Source organism: Catharus ustulatus, chromosome 5 (genome assembly GCF_009819885.2).
Source record: "Catharus ustulatus isolate bCatUst1 chromosome 5, bCatUst1.pri.v2, whole genome shotgun sequence".
Classification (NCBI taxonomy): Eukaryota; Metazoa; Chordata; class Aves; order Passeriformes; family Turdidae; genus Catharus; species Catharus ustulatus.
This window is the reverse complement of record NC_046225.1, coordinates 65,821,195-65,835,764: the sequence shown is the minus strand read 5'-3', so window position 1 is coordinate 65,835,764 and position 14,570 is coordinate 65,821,195. Positions and strand designations below refer to the sequence as shown.

The following is a 14,570-nucleotide window of genomic DNA, read 5'->3' as shown; positions in this document are numbered from 1 at the left end:
TTGGCTGCCGGGGCTGCCCGCTGAGCCCGCTGCAGCCAATGGAAGGCCCGGGACGTGGAGCGGCCAAGCCCCCCCGGCTGCGGCCCGTGTGCCGGGGCCGCCGCCGCCGCCCCCCCGCACCGGGATTTGCTCCCTAATTGACCTAAATAAGGAGCTCGTGAACGGCGGCCCCGGGGCGGCGCGCACACACACGGACACACAGACACATACACGGACACACAGACACACACATACACACACACACACACACAGCCGGCAGCGCCCGGCGCCCGCCGCTCTCCCCGCGCAGATCCCATTGGCGCGGCGCTCCGCCCACCGCAGGATCCCCCGCTCCTGCCCGCCGTTTAACTCGCATGACATTTTTATTTCGTTATTAGCGTTTTCGCGCAGAATCTGGCGCCTCCGATGGGTTGTCGGGCTGGCTTTTTTTTTTTTTCCTTCCCCGTTCCCTTCTTCTCCTCCCCCTCCCCCCTCCCCTCCTAGCTTGCAGGAAATGATGGCAAACCGCGATCTGAAATGATTACTCCGGAAAAAAACGCTTTTATACCAGGAGAGCATCCACGGGGCTAGGCAGAGGCGAGAGGCGGCCGCGGGGCAGCGGGGAGCCGAGGAGCCAGCCGCCGGCGGAGCCGGGACCCCCTCCCGCAGTTCTCTCCGACGATGCCGGACGAAGCCACGGAAAACGCCGGCTCCACCTCCGCCCGCGTCTCGTCCTTCTTCATCGAGGACCTGCTGGGCACCGAGGGCACGGCGGGCGGCGGGGCGCGGCGGGCGGCGGCGGCGGGCGGCGGGCGCGGAGTTCCGCGCTGCGGGCCGCGCTCCCCGCTGCGCATCGGCGCTCCGGGCTGCCCGCTCCGCGACGCCGCCGTCGGCTGGTACCGCCGGGCGCACGCCGCCTTCCTGGGCTGCCCCAGCCCCGACAGTAAGTGGCCTTTCCCTCCGCACCCTTCACCGCCGGGCCCGGCCGGGGCTGGGGGTGTTCCTGCTCCTGCTCCCCCCGGGGTGGGGGGGTCCGGGTCCCGCCGCGGTGCCCCGGAGCAGGCCGGAGGGGATGCACGGAGTGCCCCCGCAGCCCCCGCCCTGCCACCCCGTTTTCGGCCGCTCGGGGCAAATCTCCGGAAATGCTCCCTATGTGTCAGGCACCTGGAGCCTCCGCCCCGCCGCCCAAAGTGTAAACAGGGATTCTTGGCTTGCTTGAGGATTTTTTTTTCTTTCCTTTCTACCCCCTCCCCCATCTCTTTTTTTTTTCTCTATTTTTTCTCTCCTTTTATTTTTAATTTTTCTTTAAGAGGCAGGTCCAGTTTTATTTTTTAATTTTTAATTTTTCTTTTTTTTTTTTTATTTTGACTCCCCATCAAGCCTGAAAGCTGGGACAAACGGTCCCTAGCAGAGCAGTGGAGAGTTTGGGAAGCCGGGGAAGCAGCTGGGCTCGGTCCCAGCTGCCCCGGCCGCCGCTTCCTGCAGAGCCAGCCCCGCTGCCCTCTGCCCGCAGCGCGGCCTCTCGCTGCAGGGACCCCATGGAGAGGGTGCTGGAGCAGAAGCCGGGGTTCGGGGCAGAAATTAGCATATGATAGAGTGAATAGGCTGCCATCAGTGGTTATTTTCCATCTACTGATAGAAAAAAACCATTGTGCCTCGGCGCACCTCTGTGACCCTACACGAGCCTGCAGAGATCTCACGATTGCTTAACAAGGAAAAGAGGCATGATTTGTAATCCAAATAGTTTCTTTTTGCAGTAATAGGTTTATTCATATTTTTAATTTCTCTCAAAAGTACATATAGAAACAGCAAAGTACTGCAGAAACAACTGAGTTATTTTTCCTTTATTTTTCTTTTTTCATTTTTTTCTTTTTATTTTCTGTTTTTCTTCTATTCTATAAAGAGTAGGAAATATTTTTTCCCTTTAAAATTGTAATTGAAATGCACGGTGTTGGAGACTCCATGGAGATATGTCCCGATACCAGAATAATTGTCCCCATCCATTAGCTTTTTGAAGTCCAGAATAATGTGGATTATTTATTTTTTGCCTCTCTTTATATACACACCAGCACACTATTATGCTTATCCCTCTGACACAATATACTTACTCACAAATGTACTTTTATGTATGTATGAGTGTGTAAATACAGAGGCATGTATATAAATAAGAAGTCACACGTATTCCTGTGTGTACATACATATATAAAAAGTACAAGCATAGTTCTGTGTGTACAGTGGTACATTTTATGATTTGAAAACAGCCCGTGTGTGCGTTATACGTGTGCGCACACACGCAGATCCACGAGCATGGCCAGAGATCGGTGTATTTACATACATAAAATGCAGGGCTTGTGTTTCCATGTCAGCGTGCGTGCATGTGTGTGCATACGCTGAGAATTCGGGAGTTTAGCGGAGCAGGCAGAGAACAGGCAGGAGCTTTGCTCGGGCCCCTCGCTCCCCGGCCTTGCTTCTCCCCGCGCTGCTTTCCCGTCGCGGCGGGCGGGCGCTGTCCCCGTTCCCTGGATCCCTGCAGCAGCCTCTGCCTCTCTTTGCAGCCAGCGACCGGGACTCGCCCGAGCTGCCCGAGGAGCCGGCGGAGCGGGCTGGCGGCGGGCGGGCGGCGGCCAGAGGCCCGGCGGGAGGGCGGCCGGGGCCGGGCGGCCGCGACGAGGAGGAGGAGCGCGGCGAGGAGCCGGGCGAGCCGGAGCAGCGCGCCGCCGGCCGCAAGAAGAAGACGCGCACGGTGTTCAGCCGCAGCCAGGTGTTCCAGCTGGAGTCCACCTTCGATGTGAAGCGCTACCTGAGCAGCTCCGAGCGGGCCGGGCTGGCCGCCTCGCTGCACCTCACCGAGACCCAGGTGAAGATCTGGTTCCAGAACCGCCGCAACAAGTGGAAGCGGCAGCTGGCCGCAGACCTGGAAGCGGCCAACCTCTCCCACGCCGCCCAAAGGATAGTGCGGGTCCCTATTTTGTACCACGAGAACTCGCCGGCGAGCGCCTTGGGCTTCACCCTGCCGCACATGTCACCCCCCTTGGTGGGCTTCTCCAGCGGCGTCAGCTACCCCCTGGGCACCTTCCCCGCCGCCTCCCTCCCTTTCCTACGGTCGCAGATGACAGGACTCGTCTGAGCCCCCACCTCGGCCGGGACCGTGGCCCCTTCGCCCCCTCCCTCGGCTTGCAGCTCCACCCCCCTTCCTCCACGGACTTTTTATTTTCAACTTACACGTTTCTTGATTTTCTGCTTTTTTGACTTTTTAAATTTTTTTTTAAAACGTGCAATAAACTAACTCTTGGGGTTAACTCGGAGCGACGTGCGGCAGCCGGGGGGAGCCGAAAGGACTTGAAAGACCCCAGCCATGCACCGGGATCAGGGTGGCGGGGCTCCCACTGCCGCGCATCCAAAGAAAATCCAGCCCCGTGGCAGCGGCAAACCCCTCACGGCCGCTCCGGCCCCAGGGTGACACAGACCGGCGTTTTCCGGGGGGAACAGACTCCCCGACTCCTCCTCCTGCAGCCCGCGGAGCTGCCGAGCGAGACACGAATGTACGGACCTGCCGGCGCTTCCCGGCCGCGCCGCCCCCGCCCCACGGGCGGCCGAGCCTCGGGGCCACCGAGAGACCTTCCCCGGCACCTCCGGTGCTCCGGGCCAGCGCTCCTACCGGGGAAACCTTCGCGTGTCCCCGCTGCCCCAGCAGCTTTCCGTGCAGAGCGGGGGACCCTGCTGATCCCGGCCTCCAGCAGCTTATCCAGGGCCCTTTGTTTTAGCCACTTAATCCGTACATATCCCCCTCCCATCGTTACTCTCATTTCCATACTACCGATATCCAAGCATGTGCTGGTGCCCCCTGGTCCTTCTCGATGCAGAAGTTTTGATTTGAAACAACTTGAAGGCAAATTGTTGGAAAGAATTCGCCCTGCTGAAATCCGAGCTGTGAGGATTTGGTTTCTTTGTTTTCGTTTTGTTTCCCTGGCAAATTATCGGCTAAAATACACGGGTTTATATATACACATATATATGTAATTCTACATACTGTATTTTGCAAGTGGATTTGCCACTTTTTTTTCGGTCTCCTGAATATGTTGAGGAAAGCTCACCTCGACTTGTCCGTCTCTTAGGGGATTGGTTTGTGTAATCGATTAATAATTCACTGGCAATTAAAAAGGAAGGAAAGAAAAATAATCAGATGGGAACAGACTGGGGAGCTGTATGGCTGGTTATGCAAGCGAACCTGTAACGTGATATTATATGAAGTATTATGCATGCCAAGTTATTGTTTTTCTTTAATAACTGTTTTGTTTCCTCCCGTGCTGCCCACTCCTAAAATGAATTTCTGGACTATCATTATTTCTAAAAGTTTGAATTTCTTTTTCCTAATATTAAGGGGGAAATGACCATATAAAACTCGGCCTTGGTGGAAAGTCCAGCTTTGATCGTACATTCTAGGGCATAATCAGCTGCAATTGAACCAACCAGCTCGGAGCACTCGGTGTCCCTGCAGGGAAGGCCAGGTCCTGGATCTGTTGGGGAATGTGCATGCGGACCTGGCTCCTGTGAAGGAAGGGCGATCTAATTCTTACTCTTTCCTACGCTTTGCATTATAATTGGAGCAATCATACTTTTTCTGGTTATGAAATCGATCAGCGAGATGTGGTGGAGCTTCAGCTTTGATACAAAACTCGGAGGTCAGGTCTGGATTATAACCTCGACACAATTTTGGGCTTTCCTCTCCTATATTTTTTTCTTTTTTTTATCTCCTTTTTTTTTTTTTTTAACTTATTTTTTTCCTCTGCTTTGGCCTGAAATATGGCTCTGAGCACCAGCCTGCGCAGTTGAAGTCAGGACGTTGCAAGCCTCAAAAACACTCGAAAATTGAGTTTATATGTATTCATATATATCAATATATATTTATAGGTTCCTGAGAAAAGTGCTAAATTGCCGGGATACTGGTTTTTCTGGAAGTTATTGTTTGTTGAAGTTTCTTTTTCTTTTTTTTTTTTAATTTTCTTTTTAAAATTTTTTTTAAATTTTTTTTTTCCAACTGCTGCTGATCTCCCCCGAAATCTCCAGACATATTCGCCGGCCTTTTCTTAGCATATCCGTCAAACACCCGAACTTGAGATAAAACCTTTCAGAGCCTGGTCCCCGAGCGGTGTAAGAAGGACGGGGAAGAGGCGAAGCTGGGGCTGTGGGTGCCCCGGACGGGACTCGCCGGCCTCGGGAAAGCGGCTGGGCTGGGCTTCAGCCTTTTCGTGCCAGAGGAGGTGACTTGGGGCGATGTTTCTTCCTCAGGGCGCAAGCACTTGATTTTGATGCCGTTCAAAGCCTGGCTGCCCCTGGAAGAGAGCGGCTAGACCGTTTTTCTCGTCATATCCAGCTCCCCAGATCTGCCAGTGTTACCTACTGGAGTAAAATCCTGACTCACTGCAGTCATATCAGAGTAGATTGTAATCGAAGGAGAAATTTAACACGCCTGCCACTCTCCACATGCCTTTTCTTTGGAGTAACATATGAGATTATTATACTTCTGATTCTACTAAGTATTCTTTCCTTGAAGTTAAGGAACTGGCAGGGCTAAATGATCAATCGGATTTTTAAAATGTGTTTTGACATTAGTATGTTTGTTTTTTAAAGATGTGCTGATTATATCAATAAACAGATTTTTTTCATACACTGTATTTGTAACTTATGATCATGGTAAAATATTAAAAGGTGCAAGACGTGAAATCATCTAAGAAAAAGTGCTTACTTATGCCTTATTCTGTACTTGCAGAAAATGATTTATAGTGGCTTATTAAAAGTATGAAAGTAGGAACATATACACCTTAGGTTTCTTTACCTCGAACTTTTGAAACGATACTTTTCCCTATATCTGATGGCAAGAAATTTTTGCAGGACGCAGAGAAACATCTAGCACCAGATGACAGTCCCTGAGGTATGTGCATTGACTATTTCAAAATAGATAAAATCCCCCAGACCCGAACACCCAAGCCCATCCCTCAAATCAGGACAGCAAATTCCTCACAGTTTCCTTCCTTGTGTGTATATTTTATTAAACAAATAAAAAAGTTAAGATTCACACGCTTTGTGCTGCTCCTGCAAACAGAAATCTTTAAGAGAAATGTTGATGGACTGTAAAGCTCAAAGTACTTTTGCCAAGGCTGTTTATGACATATAGAGACATACGTTGCTGCTTTATAGATCAAAGCAACCTCAGAATAGCTTTAAAATAAATCCAGTTATACTACAGCTGTAATATTATTATGCAGCATAAATCCTTGTCTGTTGACATTTATTTAATGAATGTTGCTACAACAGCTTAGCTAGATGGCACTCCAGAGGCGAGGCAAAGGAGAACCTTGCCAGATTACTCACAAAGACAACTTGTGTTTATTGGACGCTAATAAAATAATCAGTGAAAAGATTTTTTTTTTTCAGTAGAGCAAGCAACAATCAAAATAGAGTCTGAACTGCCCTTTTTGAAATAAATTCCTAATGTAGCTGTAGTAAGACATTATTAATTACACTTTAAATGAAAATGATCGATATGCTGGAAAGCACCTTGTTAAATGGCTGCTTTGCAAATGGTACATTGCTCACCAGTTTAAGATGGCCCATAACTTTTCTCGGAGGCACGAGTCTAAAATATTCATGCAAATCAATACTTGATAAATCTCATAGGTGCGTGCTGGCTCCACTGTCCAACAATATATTTAGATCGATTCTTTTTTTTTTTCTTTTCCACTGCATTATCTTGGAATAGTCTGTCTGTGCCCCCTGCCAATGCGTCCCGCGCCCACCATCGATCGGAGAGAGGCTCGCTCCAGACTCCAGCCGACTCGCAGGGCTCAGTGCTGTCAACCTCAAATTAGATCCAGGCAATATTCTTGTATTTCCCTTCCCATTCCAGATGAATGTAACTTTAAGGTGGATGTCTTAATGCTTCCTTTAACTATCCTGAGTTTCTCGACTCTGCTTACGATGTAATTTCTGTGTAGTGAGATACATAAAGATCAATTCAAAAAGATATAAACGAGAATTTAGATGTACACCTAAAATTTAAAGCCTTTCCTTTCCTTTCCTTTCCTTTCCTTTCCTTTCCTTTCCTTTCCTTTCCTTTCCTTTCCTTTCCTTTCCTTTCCTTTCCTTTCCTTTCCTTTCCTTTCCTTTCCTTTCCTTTCCTTTCCTTTCCTTTCCTTTCCTTTCCTTTCCTTTCCTTTCCTTTCCTTTCCTTTCCTTTCCTTTCCTTTCCTTTCCTTTCCTTTCCTTTCCTTTCCTTTCCTTTCCTTTCCTTTCCTTTCCTTCCCTTCCCTTTCCTTCCCTTTCCTTTCCTTCCCTTTCCCTTTCCCTTTCCCTTTCCCTTTCCTTTCCCTTTCCCTTTCCCTTTCCCTTTCCCTTTCCCTTTCCCTTTCCCTTTCCCTTTCCCTTTCCATTAAACAGTTGGATATTATTGGCTTTATTCGGAATTCCCCTCCAGATTTTTCCACAAATATCAGGCACAGTGTCTGGAGGAAGGAGATTTAGCAGAGGACTCTGAATTGACCTAAGAGAGGAGCAGAATTTCGGAAAGCGATGCTCTGTCCCGGGGCACAGCTCGGCCCGACCTGCCGTGTCCCGGCACCTCTCGGGCCGGAGCAGTCCTCTGAGCGTGCCCGGCTCCCCAGGAAAGCCTGTGGCTGTGTGACGCCTTTCTGGGGAGCTCCTGGGAGAGGTGCTTTCCCTCGAGCGATAGATACGGTTTTCTCTGCCCTACCTCCCCCATGCACTCCCCGGGATGGGGGAGGATGTCCCCGCTGCCCCGAACCTCTGCCGCTCTAGGGGGAGGCAGCGGGGCCGTGCCGGGGTGATGGAAAACCTCAACAGCAACCGGTAATTCATGTCCAGCCACTGCTGAGCCGCTAAAGCCAGTTTTATTCGGGGACCAGCAGCGCCAAAGTCCCGAACCCGCCTAGCGATTTTAATGAGCTTTTTCGGGCAGCGCTTCTGTTCAAGATCCCCTCGCCGGGCTGTGTCCCGGGAGAGCACCGGAGATGGTTTAAAGCGTTCTGCGAGGTGCTGCTGTGTCCGCAATCACCAGGGACTTACTTGCAAGGGGATGTGAAATCCAGGGAGGGACTTTTACCCTCGAGTACCTCGGGGGATAAATCAAGCTCGATTCCGTAAAACAAGCAAAACCAGACTCTTTGGCGTTTCTGTACCATCTAATCAGATTTCATTTCCATCAGGTTTAGAGCAAGAGACTTCTTGTGCTCTGAGCTAAAATGGAAATACAGATATGTATGACGAGTGATTTCTGGTAAAAAGCTTTCCCAGGTGAAAGGTTTCCACTCTGCACGATGTTAGCTTCTCCTACAGGGTAATATCATTAAAATGAAAAGGTTGGCTCTTCCTACCCTGCCGCTGTGCGGTACCTGCCTCGGTGTCCTCACACGTCCCAGACAACGAGGTTCTTCACAAATAAAATGCAAATGAAGCGTGGGCTGAAAGAGTACCAGCGTCAGAAAATCGCTGCCTATTGCAGGAAAAGCTGTCGCTCGTAACCCACAGCCCTCCGGAGCCCGGGAGGGACCCGCGGTGCTGAGGAGCGGTGCTGAGGTGGGACAGCCGTGAGGGATCCCCTCTCTGGTCTCTCTGACCCCAGAACCTCTTGGCTGCCTCTGGTTCTCTCGAAATTCGCCGCTGCCCACGGCGGCTGCCACAGGAATCTCTTCCCCGGGCTGCTCCACGTGTCTTGGGAACCTTTCACTGCAAAACGCTCCTGAATTTTGGGAAGGACACTCGTCCTCCACCCGATCGGACACTGTTCCCCTAATTCTGGGTCAAGTGCGGGGCAGGGCTCGGACTGTGTTGCTGGGGGTCTGCAGGGGGCCCGGGGGTTCTGCTGCCTTCCCCCGCCGCAGCCCCGCTCCCTCTCCAGGAGAACTCTTCGCTGCTGGTTGTTCGGTCTGTGCAGGACACGCTCTACCTGTTGGTCTTTATTTTCCTGAAGGTAAGAGTGACCTAGCAGAGGGCATGAGGAGCCCGGTGTGGACCTGCCTCGTAGAACTCGCTGAAGGGGGATCCCGGACCCCCCGGGCCCCTCGCATCCTCTTGTGGCCAGTGAATCGTTTCCAACTTGTCCCAGGGGCTGAAGAGACCCAGCTCTGTAGACTGCTCCCTCTGCACCAAGTTTGTCGGGGAAAAGAAAACAATACCAAAACCAAACCAAACCAGACCAAACCAAACCAAACCAAACCAAACCAAACCAAATCAACAAAAACAAAAAAACAAACAAACTAACAAAAAACCCCACCGAAAAACCCAAAAAACCACCCAAACCAACAAACAAAGCCCCCGTCACTTCCAAAAAAAAAAAAAAAAACAAAAAAAACCCCCAAAATCAAACCAAACCAAACCAAAACAAAAAAACCCAAAAAACAAAACAAAACAAAAAAAAACAGAAAAACCCCGGTTTTAAAAAGTGTCCTAATGGGGCTAGGAAAGGATGACAGATCTGTCCCAGGATGGTTTTACCGGACCTCATCTCCCCGGGCAGGGCTTGGACTGCTCCGGGGGGTGGAATGGGAAGCGGCTGCGCTGAAAAAAAGATTGGGTGGTAAAACTTATGTCTCCTTCTTCACTTAACTTCTTTTTTCTCTTTTTCAACTTTTCCCTTTTCTTCCAAGAAAATGTCTTCTAGGAAAATACACTGCTTCAAGGCATTCGCCTTGTAGGATTTTTTTTTCCCTTTTTGGAGCTAGAAGGGAAATGGTTTGCAGCAAGGACAGATGTGAGCACCTGGGACGTGCCTCATTCACAGCGTGAAGGGAGGCCGAGACAGGAGCGCAAAGAGCGACCCGACCTGGCATTCAAGTCTCCCATGCTCCTAATTTTACCATCTCAGACCAAATTTCTCAAATTATGCTTTCAGCTGCTTCTTCGCATTTTGTAACTCTTACCCGGGTCCTTCCCTTGGCCCTTCCTTCGCTTTCTCTTAAATGGATATTTTGCTCTGATAAAACTCACAGTTCGTATAAGAGACTGCAAGACAAATGCAACAAGTTTGAGTATTTGACTAATAATCGTGTTGATGGAAATGGGTATATTTATTTTTTTCCGGCTGGTGGAAAATGTGCAGCTCTCCAGCAGAAGTCTTGAGTTAAAATTTGAGCGTGTTCAAAAAGTGAAAAAAAAATCATGAAAAAGAGCTGAAACCCGCTCTCTCAGGTACCACTACGTTAAAGACTAACGCAGTCCAAAGCCTTAAGAAGCCCCTGATTTTAGCTCCTGGAATCTCTCGCATAACAATATTTTAAAGCCTGTCGCGACGTCTATTATCAACTCTTTTTCAAGGACTTATCGCTTTCCCTCTACAGTTTTCGTGGTGGAAACCTCGAGACTCGCACTAAAAGCCTTCCTAAAAGCTGGTTGGAAGTCGCAGAGAGGGAGAGGTTTCTCTGTGGTGCACAACGGGTGACGGCTCTAAAATCGCTGGACGTCCTGCCTCGAGTAGTGCAAACGGGTTTAAAACGCTGCAGTGCTGGGAGGTGTGGGAAGCAAAAGTTCTCAAGCCAGTAGAGAAACACATCGATCCTTTCCCAAGTTCCACAGCTCAGGTGAACGCTTCCCCATCTCCCAAAGGCACTCCCAGCGCAGCGGGCCAGCGCTTTCTCATTTGAAAGCTACAGAAGAGCTCTGCCGACCCGCGGGGACCAGCAGGGGATATAGAGGGGGTGGTGAAGTGTGGGGGGAATGTGTGGCAGTCATGTGTGGATTTTGGGGTGGCCTGACACCATGGGGCTCCTTGGGAGGAATAAAGGGTCCCCTTTGCCCCATGCTTATTGAGTCTCAGAGAGAGAGTCTGTCTGTATGAATTACTCTTCCACTGTCTACCCCACTGCCGAGCAGCAGCGCGGACAATCTGCAGCGAATGCCCTCCGCAGACTGCCTGGGGTCGTGCCAGGTGCTGTACAAACACAGGGAAGGGGTCCCAGCTTCCCCTTTCCTTCCTTCCTTCCCTCTCTGCCATCCCTGCTTTTCCTCGCCGGACTCCGCCTCATTCCCCCGATCTTATTTCCAGTCTTATCTGACCATTCTTCTCCTTCAATCCAGAGATCTCCGTTCTGCCATCCCACCTCCTCTTCGCCTTTGTCGTGGGCTCGGGCTCTGCCTTCCCTCCGCCCACTTACAGAGAAGGGCCCAGGCAGGAGGGCAGCCAGCCCTGCCCTGCCGCTGTGCCCAGGGCACCTTTCGGGACACCTCGGCGAGCTCCCCGCCCCACCCTTCCTCCCCGCTTCCCTCCAGTCCCCGCTCCTTTTCCTTCTCCCTCTCCTCTCTGCAGCCTTCCCTCCCCTGCCCTGCTCCCCCCGTCCTCAGTCCTTTGGCTCCCTCTAGCTCCATCCCCTCCCTCCGTCACCCCGACCCCTCCTCCTACGCGGACCCATCCTTCCCTCCGCCCCGGCTGCCGCCGCCGCCCTCCCGCCGCCTCCGCCAGTCCCGCGGCTCGGCTCGGCCCCGCACGGTTCGGCCCGGACACGCTCGGCTCGCCTCGCCATGGTTCAGCTCGGGGGCGGCAGCAGAGCCCCTCCGGCCCCGGCCGCGCCGCCGGCCTTCAGCATCGACAGCATCCTGCAGCCCGGCCCCCGCCGGCCGGCCACGGAGCCGGGCACAGCCCGCTGCGCGCTGCCGGAGGAAGAGGAGGAGGAGGAAGAAGAGGGAGAGGAGCCCGAGGAGCAAGAGCCCAGTAAAGGCTCCAGCGACTCGGGTACGGAGCCAGCAGCAGCCTCGGGCTGTCCCGCACGTCGGGTCGCGGTCCGGCCCCCACCCAGGCGGTACCTGGGCATCCCCAGCGCCGCCGGGCCGGGCCGGGCCCTCGGACACACAGACACAGACAGACACACAGGCACAGGCACAGACACAGACACAGACACAGACACACACAGACACACGCACACACAAATACCGACACACGCGAACGCAGTCACAGACACACAGATACGGAGACACGCTCACACAGACACAGACAGATAGACAGGAGGACACAGACACGCACAGACGGACACAGACAGGAGGATCAGACACGCACACACGGACATAGACACGCACAGACAGACAGACAGACAGGAGGACATAGACACGAACACACAGACACAGACAGGAGGATCAGACGCGCACTCGCGGACACAGACGCGCACACGCAGGAGGAGGGGAGGCTCCGCGGGAGGACGCGGGGGGATGCCGCACACGCACCAACCTGCTTCCAGGGTGTTGTGCCCCTCTCCCGTCCTCCTGGGGCTGTCTGTCCCGTGCCCAGGAGCCCCTCGCTTTCCTGCCATACAGCTGGCAGAGGGATTACCTTGGATCCTTATGGAAGCGCCTCACCCTTCTCCCCTCTGGAGGCTGTGGGACCGCGGCCAGCCCTCGGCAGCCCCCTCCCCATCCTGTCCCCCACCCTCTCCCTGCGCTCCGCCGGGCCGTGCGTGCATGCGGGGCGGGGGCGCGGGCTGCGGCGGGGACTGATGCTGTGCTCTGCCCTTGCAGGCAGCGAGCCCCGCCGGCTCGGGGCAGGAGGGACGAGCCGCGGCCTCCGCTCCGAGGGCGGCGATGCGGGGTCCCCGCTCCCCGCGGAGGGGCTGCGCGGTCCCCGGCAGCCGCCGCGAGAGGCCGGGGGCTCGGAGAACGGCAGATCATCGGCGGCGGGCGGCAGGAAGAAGACGCGGACCATCTTCTCCAAGAGCCAAGTGTTCCAGCTGGAGTCCACCTTCGATGTGAAGCGCTACCTGAGCAGCTCCGAGCGGGCCGGGCTGGCCGCCGCGCTGCACCTCACCGAGACCCAGGTGAAGATCTGGTTCCAGAACCGCCGCAACAAGCTCAAGAGACAAATGTCATCCGAGCCCGAGGGCCAGGGGCCGGGGCCGGCCGAGCCCCCCGGGGAGCCGCAGCCCCTTGCTGCCTCCTCGGCTCTCTCCTTCCCGTCCCTCTACAAGGACAGCCCCGTGCTCAGCCGCTGCCTGCTGCCGCTGCCTTTCCCCCTGCTCTGCCCGGGCAGCGCCATCCCCTACCTCTGCTTCCCCGGGCCGGGCAAACACTTCAGCCTGCTGGACGGGGACGTATAGCTCTCCCCTGGCCCCCGACCTTGCCTTGCCGGGGGCCGTCCCGGTTTTATTTATGACCCCGCTGTGCCGGTGGAGTGTCCGTCTTCGCCACAGCCGCCACCCGGCCCGCGGAGGGGCCGCCCGGGCTCCCCCCATGGTGCCCGTGGGCTGCCCGCACGTCGCTAAAGCTCGGCAGGGCGCTGCCAGCCCGCTCTCCCTCTGGCAGCGCTCTTTCTGCGCTCAGGACGGAGGAATTAACACGGAGTCACCAAAGAAACGGGGACGTGCTCTGCCTGCCTCCCTTCCAAATTTCCCCGTCCCGGTGTCACAGGAGCGCCGATGCTGTGCTCCATGGGGACCGTGTCCCCGCGTCTGTCCCGAGCGCCGTGGCGGCCGCTTTACCGCGAACAGAGTCACGTTTCGTACAGATCGGTAACGGCCAAGGCCGCTCTGTGCTTCTCTAGATCAAACTCTCCAGCTCTAATATCCCCCAGAGCATCTTCTCCCCATCTTTTACATTATCAAAATTTAGATACCTTTCCTCAGATCTGATTTTAAAACTGTGACTTTTCTGCTTTTTTTCCCCCTTCACAGGAAACACCCCAAGATCTCTCTTACATGTTTTGTGCTAACTGATTCTCAGACTAGGGCTCATGTGATGTTTTTACAGAACAAGACAAGCTGTCTCTTGTGCTAATCCCGCCCCCGAAATCTCGTGGGACGTTTTACCTGCTGTCCTAGGGCAAAGAAGTGGGGTTTAAAATTTTTTTTTATATTTATCTACATATAAATTTGCAAACACTTTTGTCGTCCTTTGGTTTCTAAGTTCACATGCTTTATATCCCAAGGTTGGAAATAAACTTTTTCAGAAAGTTGAAACTACTGCCTTTTTAATAGTCACTACTAGGTAGTATCAAAGGAAAGATATTTCCTAGAGTGCATCGATGGTTTTTATTTTACAAATAAAGACTACAACTTTAAAATAAAAACACAGTCGTGGCATTAAAAAATTCACCCTTTCATGCGCGAATGGCAACTCATCGATTTTTCCCCGTGGGGAAAAAAGCACGATAGTTGTTCCGGCTAGATAAGAAGGGGTTTTCTTTCCTTTTCTCACTCTTCCGTTTGATTTCCGTGGGATGGGCAAGGATCCCCCAGCCCAGCGAGGGGACCCCAGTGAATCCCCGCGGCTCAGGGCGCTGCTGGCATCGCTCCCGGCCGGGGCTCAGCCGCTCCAGCCCAACTCGGGGAAACGCTTTCCCCGGCTCTCTCAAGTTTTCTCGCTACTGCGGTGATCTAGGAGTGTTGTTTGACCTCTCCTCTCGCTTTTTAATCCGTTTCGAATCAGTGTCAAGTAGCAAGAGGTGTCTCACAGGGTCCCCTTGCTGTGAAAAAAAAACCAAAAAACCTCGCGGCTGTGGTGAGGGTGGTGTAAGCAAGTGGACAGGCTCGAGGGGTCCTGCCGGGTGCACTTCATAGCTCAGGTTCCCCCAGACTGAAATTAAAATCCTCTGAGCCCGC

At 53.2% G+C, this 14,570-nt stretch overlaps 2 protein-coding genes across 2 annotated transcripts; both read left to right on the top strand.

The window, feature by feature from the left end:
- Positions 1-587: 587 nt before the first annotated feature.
- LOC116997035 (homeobox protein HMX1) lies at positions 588-3,240 on the top strand. Its single transcript, XM_033061231.2, has 2 exons — positions 588-922; positions 2,535-3,240. Exons 1-2 carry the CDS (start codon positions 661-663, stop codon positions 3,104-3,106), a joined length of 834 nt encoding a protein of 277 aa, XP_032917122.1. The 5' UTR covers positions 588-660; the 3' UTR covers positions 3,107-3,240.
- Positions 3,241-11,508: 8,268 nt separating this feature from the next.
- LOC116996225 (homeobox protein HMX1-like) lies at positions 11,509-13,070 on the top strand. Its single transcript, XM_033059446.1, has 2 exons — positions 11,509-11,786; positions 12,533-13,070. The coding sequence occupies exons 1-2, from the start codon at positions 11,509-11,511 to the stop codon at positions 13,068-13,070; spliced, it is 816 nt and encodes a 271-aa protein (XP_032915337.1).
- The last annotated feature ends 1,500 nt before the right edge of the window (positions 13,071-14,570 follow it).

Bases quoted from the DNA above. Each gene is read 5' to 3' on its own strand.
- LOC116997035 (XM_033061231.2), top strand. From the start codon at position 661: ATGCCGGACGAAGCCACGGAAAACGCCGGCTCCACCTCCGCCCGCGTC. The intron at 923-2,534 runs GTAAGTGGCCTT...CTCTCTTTGCAG, and splicing joins GGGCTGCCCCAGCCCCGACA to CCAGCGACCGGGACTCGCCC.
- LOC116996225 (XM_033059446.1), top strand. From the start codon at position 11,509: ATGGTTCAGCTCGGGGGCGGCAGCAGAGCCCCTCCGGCCCCGGCCGCG. The intron at 11,787-12,532 runs GTACCTGGGCAT...AGGAGGGACGAG, and splicing joins GTCCGGCCCCCACCCAGGCG to CCGCGGCCTCCGCTCCGAGG.